The sequence below is a fragment of the Gobio gobio genome (genome assembly GCF_949357685.1).
Source record: "Gobio gobio genome assembly, chromosome: 1".
Taxonomy (NCBI): domain Eukaryota; kingdom Metazoa; phylum Chordata; class Actinopteri; order Cypriniformes; family Gobionidae; genus Gobio; species Gobio gobio.
The window spans coordinates 41286856-41302138 of record NC_137097.1 but is presented as its reverse complement, the minus strand read 5'-3'; the positions used below and the strand labels follow the sequence as shown (position 1 = coordinate 41302138).

The 15283-nt window shown below is 40.3% G+C and overlaps 1 protein-coding gene across 20 annotated transcripts in view; it reads right to left on the bottom strand.

The window, feature by feature from the left end:
- The window catches only part of ep300b (EP300 lysine acetyltransferase b), a 46638-nt gene extending 32353 nt beyond the window's left edge, over nucleotides 1-14285 (bottom strand). For 9 of the 20 annotated variants that reach the window (XM_079817095.1, XM_079817113.1, XM_079817114.1 and 6 more), the window contains exons 1-9: nucleotides 12407-14285; nucleotides 9405-9988; nucleotides 6120-6281; nucleotides 4178-4418; nucleotides 3962-4075; nucleotides 3489-3716; nucleotides 1929-2037; nucleotides 1695-1826; nucleotides 110-227 (exon numbers count right to left, since the gene is read on the bottom strand). In XM_079817095.1, coding sequence (XP_079673221.1) covers nucleotides 110-227; nucleotides 1695-1826; nucleotides 1929-2037; nucleotides 3489-3716; nucleotides 3962-4075; nucleotides 4178-4418; nucleotides 6120-6281; nucleotides 9405-9988; nucleotides 12407-12500 — 1782 coding nt within the window. In that variant the 5' untranslated portion in view covers nucleotides 12501-14285. The remainder of the gene's footprint in view (nucleotides 1-109; nucleotides 228-1694; nucleotides 1827-1928; nucleotides 2038-3488; nucleotides 3717-3961; nucleotides 4076-4177; nucleotides 4419-6119; nucleotides 6282-9404; nucleotides 9989-12406) is intronic. The other 11 variants (XM_079817106.1, XM_079817096.1, XM_079817111.1 and 8 more) reach the window with 3 other exon arrangements.
- Nucleotides 14286-15283: the final 998 nt, after the last annotated feature.

Genomic DNA, 15283 nt, shown 5'->3' with positions numbered 1-15283 from the left:
GTCAAGGTACTGGTATCCATATCGAAAAATGTTTAACCATACCCAGCCCTAGTCAATTCACTCATATATTTTCCAAATATAATCCACAGGCATGAGACTTTTTTCTTACCCTGCTGTTGGCAGATTCATACATGTCGCCCTCCACTTTGCGTGCATAAGCTACAAGATTTTCCATCCGCCGATCCTTCAGTGCTGCAGGGTCTGGAGTGGGGAAGATAGCCTGCACACTACTCACACACACGCACACGCACACACACACGACACGTGACTGAGTGCGAGGTCATGGAATTGAACAGCGCCTAATGTGTTTTTAAATCATTTTATGGTGAGTGAGCATCAAAAAAATCATCATATTAGAATGATTTCAGTAGGAGCATGTAACACTGAAGACTGAAGTAATGATGCTGAAAATTCAGCTTGACCATCACAGGAATAAATTACATTTTTAAAATATATTCAAATAGAAACAGTTATTTTAAATATGTATTATTAACATTTTTTTTTTATTGTATTTTTAAATTAAAAAAAATTCTACGTTCTACGCCATTTCTAATAATGGGTGCATGGGTAAATGACTGTAGATGGTGTGTGTGAGAGAGAGTGTATATATTATATATATATATACACACACACACACACACACACACACACACATATTAGGGGTGTAACGGTACACGTATTCGTATTGAACCGTTTCGGTACAGGGCGTTCGGTTCAGTGCACGCGTGTCTTTAACAGTTAACAGTCGGCTTGTTTTAAGCGCGGAACACACTTCAATCCTAGTTCCCACACGAACATATTAATTATTCAGTCCATTTTATCATGAAATTCAAACAATAAATGTCATTTTGACGCTCTTTAATGTGACGTGACTGTATGGCACTGTATAGACTACGTATAGACGTGTCAGTTCAACTTCAAGTGGCAGCGCGGCGCGGGAGTGAACACGATCTTCTCTTCCTAAAGAATAAACATAAAATAACCTCTTAAGGTATGTTGAGGATACATTACAACTTACTGAAATGTATCATATGTCGTGTAATCGCTCAATCGGTGTTTCAACCACGGAAAGACAATAAAAGAAGCTTGTAAACAATGTCACGTAGCATCACATTTACCTCAGGCAGTCATTCAGTGTCCACAGCTGTTAGTTCACTAAAGAGATGAACTCTTTCGCTAAATATATGCACTATATTAGCCTATATATTCATTGTATTCTACTTAACCTGTTAGCAAAGTCTTGATTATTTAATGTACGTTTAAATAAATCTGTCATGGAAATGACAGCCACTGTGTTAATGCAAAAACTGCCTTATGTGAAGTTTATAGTTATCAGTGTTGATTATTATATCTAAAAATAAATAGCAACTGAATATAGGCTAATAGTTTAATATTATAGTAATGTGTAAGTAAGGGCTCCCTATAGTTTACCGCATTATCTTTAAGAAACTGTTAGTTATAATTGAAAACATTTAAGGACAGACACAATTTTTTTCAGTAAATAAATAAAAAGCAATTTTGTAAAACTGCTGTACCGAACTCGTACCGAACCATGACTTCATAACCGAGGTACGTACCGAACCGTCAGTTTTGTGTACCGTTACACCCCTAACACATATACATACACACATACACTTACACACTCTCACACACCATCTACAGTAATTTTATGCACCGTTCATAATATCACTCACAGTTTGTGTACAAGGTGATTTCGTAGGTCCTGCGTGATGTCTTCATGCCAGCTCTTCCTCATTCCTGCAGAGGGGGGTGCAGCCGTTGCTGTTGAACCCATGTTACCAACACCAGAGGCATCATTCATCAGACTGCAAGAGAGAGAGAAACCATCAAACATCAACATTAAGCATTCTTTGACCAACCTATTTAAACCAGGTGCCAGTCCACTGAACCGCAGTGATGTTCAGTACCTCTGAGGCATCATGTTCCTGTGCAACATGCCATCAGGCAGCATTCCTGAATGCTGGTTAGTCATCTGAGCCCCGACTCCACCGTTCACTCCCATTGAGTTCCCACCTGCTGGGGAACACAGTATAAGACATTATAGGTAAAATATGCTAAACAACATGAGTGTGAGTAAATGATGACAGAATTTCCATTTTTGGGTGAACTAACCCTTTAACCCATTGGCAAATATTTTTCTTGTTTTAACCATATATTTTTTCAGAAAACAAGACTTAATATCTGGAGCAAATGCATCTCAATTTAAGAATGATCAGATATTTGTAATGAAAAACAAGACAAAAATACTGAGTAAAAAATATTTTTTTTGCAGTAAATATATGCGCTGCATGTTTCAGTGCGTTTATATGCATGAGCATCTCATCCTCTGTCGGAGATGCAATGGCTCAAAGTGGCTCGATTTACAGTAAATGCTGCTCCACACAAACTCCATCTCGGCCTCTGCTCTGAGTTTGCATCACGTAATGCATTTGGGAGCCAACATGCACATACCATCTCATCATTATTGTACTGAGAAGCGCTTAAAAGAGAAGCTTTAAGGGCTTTGATGGTTTGAAAATGAAGAAATTAAGACTAAGAATATTAGTATTGTAATTAATGTAAAATAAAATTATTATTATATCATATCAACTCTATTTTTTATTTTACATTGAAATAACAAACAAGTAATATTTCTTATTTTGTTTTATTCTGTAATTTGCATATTTTTATTTAGTATAAAATTGCAGCCAAAAATGTGTGATTTATATATCAATATAGCTATAAAATAACAACAACAATAATAATAATAATAATAATAATAACAACATTATTATTGTTGTTGTTATTTTATAGCTATATTGATATATAAATCACAAATTTATGGATGCAATTTTAATAAAAAAAATCATGCATGGCGTATTAAATTACTGAGATTATTTTTTTGTTTTTGTTTTATTGTTTTATCAATTTGATCTGTTAGTGAAGGATGTACATTTCTAGTTCTACACCAATACAGATGTATAAAAGATCATCAAATAACATCAGTGTGTAAGCATTTAATCAGAGGGCCTGGCCAAATAGCCACAGTTGCGGTTTTTGCACTTGACCACTTGCATAACCTCACTTACATTACGTATATTTCCGTAGTTTGGCCAAAGTGTTCAAGTGGGCGTGAAGACCACAAGTGTTTTGAGATGTTTGTTTACTCAACAGGGCACACTTAATCACTGGATCATTAAGACGCAAAATCAGGGCATGTAACTTCCTGAACATGAAGAATGACGGGATACTCTTAGCCTCAAAGACCGCTTCGAAGCGGTATTAGTGATAGTGTGGATTTAGAGTGCATTAAGCGTACTGAGCTTTAGCATTATTTTTCAGTCCAGGGATGGTCTTTCTCACTTGGCGCATACACACACACACACACACACACACACACACACACACACACACACTCTCAAGTGGCCAAAGCCACAAGTGTGGGTATTTAGACAGGCACAGAAACTAAAGGTTACGGAAACTCTCACCTATGTTGTTGAGCGTTCTCATGCCAGGTTGAGCAGGTACAGAGGTCTGCTGATTCTGATTGGATGCCTGGTTGCCCTGGTAGGTGAGTCCAAGAGCGGCATATGCCCTTTCGATGGAGCTTGGGTCAATCTGACTGGGTGGGTTTAAGTTTGGGGCTGAAGGCTGGCCACCAGGTAATGACCCACCTAATGGACCACCCATGCCAATCCCAGCACCCCCCAGCAGAGCTAGAGAGAGAGATATGAGAGGATGAGAGATTGAAAACCCCTTTCAAATACTAGAATATGTTGAGTACTAGAATATATTTTAAACAATGTTTTAAATCAATGGAACCCAGGGTTGTTTTGGACCCCATTGACTTTCACTGTACGGGCAAAAACAGCTGATACTGATTTTCTTCTGTGTTCCGAAGAGGAAAGAAGGTCATACAGATTTTGAAGAATTTGAGTAGCGTTTGTGCATATTAGCTCACATTGTTGATTTCTTTTGTCCCCGGCGCTCTTAAGCGGCAGGCAGACGGGACAGTCATGCCGCGTGCAGTTCTTCCAGTGAGAGATGATCTGCCTAGAGGACGCGCAGTGAGCCACTGTCGGGGAACACAAGCACGAAAGTAAGGTGGCGTCATATTTTTTATGTGTGGGGAAGATAATATACAAACGGAAGATTATGAATGGGTGGCTTCGCTCACCCTGGCAGGATTTGCCGGCCTGACAGTGGGTCATGTGATTAAGGACATTCTTCATGGTTCTGCAGTGGGGCAGGTTGCACTGGCGGACCTCTCCGTTGGTCTGCTCTCTGCGATGGCACTTGTGAGCATGCAATAACAGCACCAACTGCTGCTGAATGAGTTTACGCTTTTCGGGGTCCGCTGCAGGTGGCGCTACCGCCCCACCCGGGCCCGAGACGCCACCCACCACACCTGAGCTCTGCTAGAAACAGACAAAAAGAAGTGTTTTCAAGGGTCAGGATTTCATGTTCCTGCAGATTCAGATTGATTTACAGATTTAAGGATCAGAGAAAAAAAACTGGAGTGTCCTTTAGCAATGATGGCAGTGGCAACACATGTGGTTCAAGCTTGGGGTCAGTAAGATTTTTTTATGTCTTAAGGCTGCATTTATTTGGTCAACAAAACAGATATATTGTGATATATATTTGCAATTTTAAATAACCGTTTTCTATTTGAATACATTTTAAAATGCAATTTATTCCTGCCGTGGCAAAGCTGAATTTTTCTTCACTGTCACTTGATCTTCCAGAAATATGCTGATTTGCTGTTCAATAAACATTTATTGTTATTATCAATGTTGAAAATAGTTGTACTGCTTAATATTTTTGATATATTGTATTTTTCAGGATTCAAGAACCGAATTTATTTGAAATAGAAACAGACATTTTAAATGTATTTACCGTCACCATTGATCAATTTAATGCATCCTTGCTAAATAAAGGATGGGGAGTGCGCCACACTCACATTGTACAATGTGTGTTGAGATGCATGCAGAGAAACACATAGACTTGACTACACAACATAAAGCAAGATCTGTGTATTAAAGTTGACTCTAAAAATGTTTTTATTTGTTGGGAGCATTTAAAGGAACACTCCACTTTTTTTGAAAATAGGCTCATTTTACAAGTCCCCTAGAGTTAAATAGTTGAGTTTTACCGTTTTTGAATCCATTCAGCCGATCTTTGTATCTGGCGGTAGCACTTTTAGTATAGCTTAGCATACATCATTGATTCTGATCAGTCCATTAGCATCTCATTCAAAAAATGACCAAAGACACTTTCAATATTTTTCCTATTTAAAACTTGACTCTTCTACAGTTACATCGTGTGCTAAGACAAACTGAAAATGAAAATTCTCATTTTCTACACCTATATGGCTAGGAACTACTTTCTCATTCCTGCGTAATAGTCGCGGATCTTCGCGGCCGTACCATGGCTGCAGCGGCGCAATGATTCGTTGGTATTCTGTGAAACATGGTGGTAGTATACACCTTCGACTTACTATCACAGCCCTTTACAACACACAGAACCATGGCTAATCACACAGGTAAATCAACAACACAATTTGTCGGCTGCAAGCCTGAAACTTTCTCTGCAACTACACGAACTTCGCGCCAGTCACATTGAAAGTTACCTAGCTGGGGGCTACTTTCAGGCACTGTAATATCATTGCGCCACTGCAGTCATGGTACGGCCGCGAAGATCCGCGACTATTACGCAGGATAATATTGAAAAAATATTGAAAGTGTCTTTGGTCATTTTTTTAATTGAGATGCTAATGGACTGAAATTAGAATCAATGATGTATGCTAAGCTATGCTAAAAGTGCTACCGACAGATACAAAGATCGGCTGAATGGATTCAAAAACGGTAAAACTCAACTATTTAACTCTAGGGGACTTGTAAAATGAGCCTATTTTCAAAAAGAGTGTTCCTTTAAGTTATAAGGTGAGACAGACAGACAGATGGGATAGATAGATGGACCAGAATTTTGGTCTGAGGGGACATGATAGCAGAAGAATCTTGGTGGCTAGTAAGAGAAGGAATGAATCCCTTCAGTCAGAGAGGGTCAATGAATATGTGTGGGTGTGGTTTACTATGCCATTTTCTTTATAGATCTCTCACCATGCCACCCATATTCTGCCCATGCTGAGGTTTCTTGTCTATGTTGAACTGGTTAATGCTGTTGGGTTGAACCGCTTTGTTTTGGAGCTGAGGTCCAAGGGACTGTCCTCCACACTGACCATACGAACCACCGTAGGGGCCTGGAGCAGCCATCATTCCCATCTGAGAGCGAGAAAGAGGGAGAAAAAGGAGGAAAAGCTTTATCAATAATGAAAATGAGGTTTCAATTATCCAAATTTAAAAGATTACAATCATCCAGAGCAGAATCATCAACCATCAATGAGTTATTAACAGCAAAACAAGAAAACAAACATCAGTAGATTCACTCAGCATGTTTAATGTTGACATTGTCTACTCACTTCATATACATATAAATGTTAGTGACACTGTGGTATCAATTCCGTAAAACAAACCTCAAACAGTTGCTAAAAATCTAGACGGACCCAGCAAAACAAAAAAGAAAATGTCATTCCCTCTTTTTTCTGCCCATTTCCTGTGGTCCAGGTTGTGCAATCGCCTGTGAATCAACAAAATGGTGCGCAGTTCCTCGTATGAGGGAGTAGAGAAGGTTTTTCAAACGGAGGTCTGTTTCAGGCGTGTTCAAGGATCACACACACAGCACTGAATGTCTTATCCAAAGTTCCAAACCAGAGAACCATCGCAATTTTTTATTTATTCACTTGAGTAGTCCATTTCACTACCTGAGTTCTAACAGTCTTACAAGACAAAACAAATTAACAACGGAGTGTGTTTTAATGGAGGTGAATGCAGTGCTGTCACAAGAACATTAGCCCAGAATCTTTCGAATTTAGTTTTTAATTCAAACAACTCTAGTCTTCAAGTGAGTAAACACTACATGAGTCTTCAAGTTATAAAGTTTGAAAATAAGAAAACTTGGCCTTTAAAAGTCATAAATCCTGAATTTTTTTTGTTTGACCTTTAATATTCGATATTACCTTCCCTTCAAAGCAACTAAATCATAAAGTCTAGGTCCACAGGAGTGATAGGAGTGTGACAATCTGCACTTTTTGCTCCATAAAACAGTTTAAGAACTGGTGAAACAGGAAGTTGGGGTGAAGCATAGAAGGGCTTGCCTTTTTAAAATGTTTTATATAATAATACATTATATTTTTAAATATAAACTACAACTAATGTATAAATATATATGGTGAAGTGAATAACACTAATTATCTCTTCATCACGGCACCTGTTAGTGGGTGGGATATATTAGGCAGCAAGTGAACATTTTGTCCTCAAAGTTGATGTGTTAGAAGCAGGAAAAATGGGCAAGTGTAAGGATTTGAGCGAGTTTGAGATGGGCCAAATTGTGATAATGAGACGATTGGGTCAGAGCATCTCCAAAACTGCAGTTCTTGTGGGGTGTTCCCGGTCTGCAGTGGTCAGTATCAAGAAGTTAATGCTGGTTCTGATAGAAAGGTGTCAGAATACACGGTGCATCGACCATCAGACCACTCAGGGTGCCCATGCTGACCCCTTTCCACCGCCGTGTACACCCTTTCATGGAAGCAAGAATTTCTTGGTGGGATAATGCGCCCTGCCAAAAAGCAAAAATGGTTCAGGAATGGTTTGAGGAGCACAACAAGAGTTTGAGGTGTTGACTTGGCCTCCAAATTCCCCAGATCACAATCCAATCGAGCATCTGTGGGATGTGCTGAACGAACAAGTCCGATCCATGGAGGCCCCACCTCGTAATTTACAGGACTTAAAGGACCTGCTGCTAACATCTTGGTGCCAGATATCACAGCACACCTACAGGAGTGAAGTGGAGTCCATGTCTCGACGGGTCAGGGCTGTTTTGGCAGCTAAAGCGGGACCAACACAATATTAGGAAGGTGGTCATAATGTTAAGTCTGATCGGTGTATGTATATAGTTCTAATTTGGGGTTGTTAAAATGTATTTGATCAAAAATACATCAAAAACAGTAATGTTGTGATTGTGAAATATTATAAACAACTGCTTTTGGTTTTAATATGTTTTAAAATGTAACTTCTTTCTGTGACGGAAAAGCTACATTTTCAGCAGCCATTTGTGGAAATAAGGGATGTGCCCCGAAGTCGAAAACCTTATTCGGAAAGTCATAGATAAAGGCTTCAAAACAAATAACGAATTCAACCGAATAATATGAAAAATATTCGGCAGACATTTCTCGTGTTTGCTGAATAAAAGGTGAGCCAGAGGATTATACATAAATGAAATGATCGCAAATATCGTCTTTGCACGTCACTCAGAAATCAGAGTCTGCCAGGAGTAATACAAATTAAAATACTACTACCATTTCCTATGTATAGTTAACATGTGTACAATATGAAACACGAATGAGTGTAAACTACTGGAATGAGTGTAAACTACTGAAATGAGCACAGCATGATCACAAATCAAATAGCCACATCGCCATCTCTGTGCGTCTCTCAAAAAATAACAGCTTGACAAGAGTAACACTACTTGACATGTATATTTAAATGTTTAAATTCTCTTACGATGCGATACTCTCTCCCGGAGCCGACAAGAATTTATGCATTATTTATCATTTGTTCAGATTTGCATTTATGTTCTTTCAACTTTCATGCTCTCTAATCAGCTATTTCATATAGAATCCTCTTATTATAGGTTGGGTTAGGTTGATTGCCCTGACAACTCTGTACACATTCCTTTTCCTTTTATATAACACGTAGTATTATAGTTAAATATTAGAAGACATTTAAAGAAAATATATATTTGTTTGTTATAAAGTTATACAAGGCATATTTGTTAAATGAAATCTATGAAGGGAACAGAATTAAAACGAGCTTCTCGTGTCATTTGACCAACTTCTGCACACTTTCAGTTTTATCAGTAATACAGATACAAATAATTTTGAGATTGTAACAGATAAAGATACAGATATTCACCCCTAGTGTATTTTTTAAATACTTAAAAAATTAATTGATGATTAGAAAGTTCAAAATAATTAAAATGTTATTCAATTCAATTGAAATGAAGTGTAATACTTGAATACAAAATATTAATTTATCTCAAAACAAATCTTACTGATGCTAGAATACAATATATAAATATATAGTTATTTCATTGAGACGCATGTCAGATTACAGAAGTGTAATGAGTTGTAAAAAAGCTATTTAGGTTAGCTATAAAGTTGGAAGAAAACCCATTTTGTGCACACTCCACTGTTTGAGATGCATGAATGCATTTTAAACTGTACGAGCGAGCACACAGAATCACTTGTCTCACTATTATATTGACGTGCTGATTTGTTCACAGGTTACCTTGTTCACCGTTCCTGGTTGCTGCGGTCTCATTACTGCCTGTGCCATCTGCTGGCCTGCGTTCTGCTGCTGCAGAGAATCGGGCAGCATGTTCCCGTTACCAGCCATGCCCGCATTCATGTTCACATTGGCGTAGCCCATTCTGGGTGCACCATTCATCATCTGCCCTCCCATCATGCTCTGCGGCTGTCCGTTCCCTTTCTGGGCGCCCATCATGCCCCGGTTCAATCCCACCACCATGCCAGGCTGCGGCATCATGCCAGGCTGCTGCTGTTGAGGGCCACCGAGTCCCTGAGTAACCTGGGAGCCACTCAGACCTCCCATCATCCCCAGGGAGGCCGCGTTACCGGGGCTGCCAGTGGCCGTGGAGGTGGATGGAGGGGCGCCAGGGCGGAGGAGTTCAGAAAGGTGCTTGTGTTTGGCCGCAGTGTCCTGGCCCAAGCCGCCCAGAGGCCCCGACATCCCACCACCACCCAAACTGGTGTGCAATTGGCCGGGGTCCATCCCGTTAGGAAGACCCAGGTCGGAGGAGTTAATGAGCTCATCTGGGAGGTCATGCTCCAGGTCAAATAAAGAGCCGAAATCTGAAAGAGAAGAGAATAACCAACTTTAATCAGGTTTTTGCTCACAGAAAAATCTCTCATAATTAGATCCATTAGAGAATAATTAGAGTATGCCCCCAAAAATTTGAAGTTTCCAGTAAAGATGTGAGTTTGCAGATGTGAGTTTTGTATTTAATCTGATGAGGTTAAAGAATGGTTGGGAGGGAGCATGAAGAATCTTTTTTGTTGTTGTTGTTGATGGAAATAAATGTGATGTTACTTCCATCAAGAGGTGCGCCAATGTTTGGTCAAGATCTTGTACTGACAATGCAAGAGTCCAGCACTCTGTATAGTCTCCTCTAGCACATCCCAAAGACTTTCAATGAATTTAAGGTCTGGACTCAGAGGTGCCAATTCATGTGTGAAAATGATTCCTCATGCTCCCTCCCAACCATTCGTTCACAATTTTAGCCTGATGAATCTTGACATCGTCATCCTGGAATATTGCCATGATGTGTCTTCCTACATGGTTGTTTAAGAAATGAAAGGCTACACAATCCATCCATTAGGGTTAGAAGAATAGTTGCCAAACATATAACATGCTAAAAATATAATAATCACTACAATAATGATCCAATGACTTACTCTTAAGCATTTGCCGATTTAAACCGGGCCGTGTACTACACAATGACAATAAATGGACAACTTGTCTCTAATGCAAGATATCCGCGGTTAGTTGGACTGTTCATATATAGGTCTATCAGTCACCATACAGCAAGAAATCTACACAAATTGACCAGTAAAATTAATGAATCTCAGCTGATGGGTAGAAAACTGCAACAGATTATAGCAGCTCTCGTGATGAGAGAAAGGCTGAGATTATCGTCTCACAGGACAGCAGTCTGTAGTAGAGCCGGTGTGCACGTCCTAATGGTTCATACTAATAAAAAACACATGGCATAACAATGGACAAGCGGTGGGACAAAATGGGGGCCTTTTCCTACATAATGGCAGGTCCTGATAACAGCAACACACCAACAAACTAATGCATGCAACATACTCTAAATATGAAGCAAACTGTTGAGTGCGGTCTCCACATTAGTGACAGATCAATATAGCAGCGAAGTGATTAATTCGACAATATTTGGATTTGAGTTGAGATTACCATAGACAAAATGGTTTAAAAACACTTCTGTTAGTGTTATCATTTGTTTTTAAAATCTACTGACAATCCTTTTAAATGGATAGGATAGGTAAGAGTAGGGTACTATGTTACCCCCTTAATCTAAAAGGCATAATTTGTCATGTCACCTTATATTTAAAATTATGTATTCTTAAATGAATGAATATTTCAAGAGATTCCTATGAGAAAAGTGACATTTCAACATCTGTAGAATTTAACTAACGTCTACAACTTTAGCATCTATGGAAAATATAAATGTAACATTAAAATAACCGTCTTATGGCTGGTTTATGGGCAAAGGATAGAGGGCAATAAAATAACTGGAATAAAATTCAATGTATCCATTTTAAATGCATCTCATTTTTCAGTGCCTAGATGACAACATAAACAGTGGCCCAACTTACCCCGAAAGTCCCAAGCTTATTTTCAGTTATCAAAAGATTTTTTAAATGAAATAAATATTGTATGAAATAAAAACGTTAATTCAAATTAATAGTATTTGATATTATTAATTATACAACCACCATTTAAAAAACTGTATGGTGGATCACTGCAGTTGATATAAAGACAATATGAGCAGATTTCTAGACATTAAACTCTGCTGTAAGGGAAAAAAACTGCTTAAACCAGCCTAAGATGGTATGCTGGTTTTAGAAGGTCTTGGGCACTTCTGGTCAAACAGGAACACCAGCAAACCACCATAAACTAGTTTAAGATATAGGAAAAACCAGTTAGATGAGGTAGCATCTACTGCTTAGTGTTTGTCAAACACTGCTAACACTGGTTTGTCTACTACTCAGTACTCACTAAATGTAAACCAACTTCGTTCCCAACAGTGTGTCAGTAAAGTGACGTGATTTACAACGCGTGCACGTCGAGTTTTCCCTTTTCTTGACAAGCCCAAAATGCATCACCTCATAAACCTTTGACACCAACCCTAGCTCTCGACATCGCATAACGACGTACAAAGCCAAAAGTTTGTGTAACGCACACCCGGAAAAACATTGCACACTCAGACGATCATGCACAAACAGTATTGTAACGCACCTCATCAACTTCAAATGAAAACATGGAGCAAATTAGCCTGCTAGCTATGCTGCTAAGTTATTTAAACAGCGGGGGATGATGCAAACAAACAAACACAACAAAAGAAAGCTCTTAAAACACGCGTTGCGTGTCTATTTTTTTCCTATTTTTTTCAAACATGCACGCGAACAGTGGCAGTGTGCGGGCGCGAGACTCGCCGCACACCGCAGCGCGTGAACATTATTATTTACCGTTTCCATCGCTCGCGGAGACCGACAGAGCCGGGGAAGACAATTTAGGCCTCTTAGCTGAAGGCGGACCGGAGTCCAGCACATTATCGGCCATAGTTTTCCTCCGATTTAGTGTTAATGCATATATCCCGCGTAGGATAGCCCTTCCTGTGCAGTCGCGAGCCGATGTGCGAATGAAATCTCCTCGTTCACGAGCTCCGGACGTATTCCTGTTTCCCTTTCATGGGACGATACATGCATACAATGCAACGATTCAATGTTCAGTCCACCTTTAATGCTCCTTTTTTAGATTTTCTAGTCTTTAGTTCCTCAAAGTATATTTCCGAATGGAGGAGGTGAAGGGAGGAACAGACGGTCATGCAAGCTCGCCGCAAACTCACGTAGCCTCCTCGGCGGCGGAGCAATTTTCCCAAGATTTATCCTCGCTGCTTGCATCCGTCTTTTCCGCCATTGTCGGCGGCGAACAGAAGTGTTGTTTTTTTTTTAAGGCGTTGTGTATGAGAAACCGAACTCACTGCAATGCTTATAAGCAAACACTAAGATTTAGAATTGTGTCTCTCTTTGCCTCGTAGCATGTGCAATTCTCCGCCAGCATCACTTTACTTAGAAGATTAAAAGTCCATCAAGCTCCTTAAAATTGACACGGACGTATGGATCTCCTTCGTCAATGTCTTTATTTCCTACCATGTAGCTAAGATGGGTAGAGAGAACACATAAATACTTGAAAATTGGAATATAATCAGGCAATCGTATGAATGTAAAAGTTTCCTTTCATCCTTAAGACAGTACTCTTTGCAGAATAAATAACATGAGAAACGTGCATCCAGGGACTGAAATGACTTTGAGTTTGCATGCACGAGCTAGATGATTCCGAACAACTTGCATATTCCAGTGTCCATGTCTTAGTATTTTGCAACAACACTTCAAAGTGACAAGTCAAATGATTTATTGTGTATTCATATCTGAATATGGCTCGTGCGCCCTCTGTGCGAATGTGTCCACTGCACGAGTTAAAAGTGTTTGCAGAAAATCTCTGACCATTGCTCTCCACGAGACCACCCTGCACTGCGCACAGATCCTGCATGCAAAAGGCAAAGAAATGATTTCAAAAGTAATGCACAGAACATGTATGCAATTAGTCGCTCGTCTCGCAGTCGTGCACGAGCTAAAGAATGGGAATCAAGTGAAGTTGGTCAAAGCATATGCCTGTATTTCAATGCACTGTCAGTCACATCGAGCAAATAAGAATAATTTGTCAGTGCACGAAGAAGAGCCTTGCGGAGCATTAAAGAGGAACAGCGGTGGGTCGGAAATAGAATGAACCGAACCGAGGTGGGCTTCAGTAATATTTCGGGTCTGAAGCATCTGCCGATCCGGGTGATATTGCCAGCTGCACCCCCCAAAATCTGGGGGTCCTCAAACCCCTTTCATAGGCTTTGTGATGCTGTGAACCCCCCTGCGCGTTCATCCCTTTTAAATTTCTCCCTTCTTTTGCACAGTTCCTGCAATTTTTCCCACTTTCGCTGTCGTCCGCCAGCAACCGGCGATGTAATTTCACAGATATTCCCACTTCGTGACGCTGTTATTTTCCTTTTTCCCCTGACGAGCTTCCCTTCGTTTAAATGTATTGCCCTCTTCCGCCTCTCCGCTCCGTTTCAAAAAAAGAGCAGAAAAAGAAAGGAAAACCCGGTCTGCTTTTTTATTTCCACACTGGAGAATCTACAATCTCCCTCCGTTTCCTCCGCTAATCACCCTGGTTGTGTTTTATCCGGTTCGGATCCTCGAGGACGGAGCCGGCGGCGCTCAGAGTCGCAGTGGTCGCCGCTCGAGTGGCTTTTTTTTCGGTCGCTCCTGCCTCCTTCACTCTCTCCGCACAAACAAAATGGCGGCTTGTTGTTTCTACTCCTCTGGCTGGGGGGAGGGAAGGTTGGAGGTGCGGTAACATTAGTAAAGGGGGGTGGAGGGGGAGATGGCGATCGGGATTTCCCGGACAGTGCTGTTTCCGTACTGTTTCGGAGTTGCGACTGTTCTGGGCGGCGAGACGGCGTCCAGCATCGTCAGATGATGGAGTCACTAATAGTGAAGCGTGGCTTGTTTCGCAGATTATTACTCGACTTGGCTTTCTACCTGGAAGGACAGGGGTCAAGTGCCCTTATGAAGTGCAGACATTGAAGCGAGAACAAGCAGTGACATTTTTGGCCGTCGTATATACTGAGTGGTCTCAATTCAGAGGCTGTTTTGCTAATCCTAAACTTCCAATCTAGACAGTATTTCTGGACATCATAAACATGAGCTTAGCTCAAAAACTAGACTGCTTTTTTGGGGGGGCATGACGTACGAATCATCTCAGTTGAGGATGTGTCTCAAAACCGAGGGAACTGACTATGTAGCCAGCATTTTGGGCATCATTGTGTTCAGAGTCAGTTTAGTTCAAAACCCTCAAGGTACTTACCCAGCATTTTTTGGGCATAAACTCATTGCAAGTCATCTCAGCTGAGAGATGTGTCTCACAACCCAGTGAGCTGCCTACTTTTTGAGAACTTTCTGCACGTTCTGACTGAGCTCAGCTCAAAAGACTGAAAACCTAGAATTTTTTTTGCCATCATCGTTTTGAGAGTCCGTTCATCTCAAAAACCTCAAGTTGCTTAAGCATTTGGGGAACCTTTCGTGTGGTCTGAGATTGAGCTCAGCCCAAAACACTCAAAATCTATAGACCTATGTTGACCGCATTATAAACGAGTTCAGAGTCAATTCAGCTTTAAGACCTTAATATCTAGTGAGCTGCCTACCTAGACAGCATTTCTGTGCATCATACTGAGTCGACTCAGTTCAAGGGCTGTTTCGCAAAGCAGTGAGCTTTCAACCTTGACATCATAA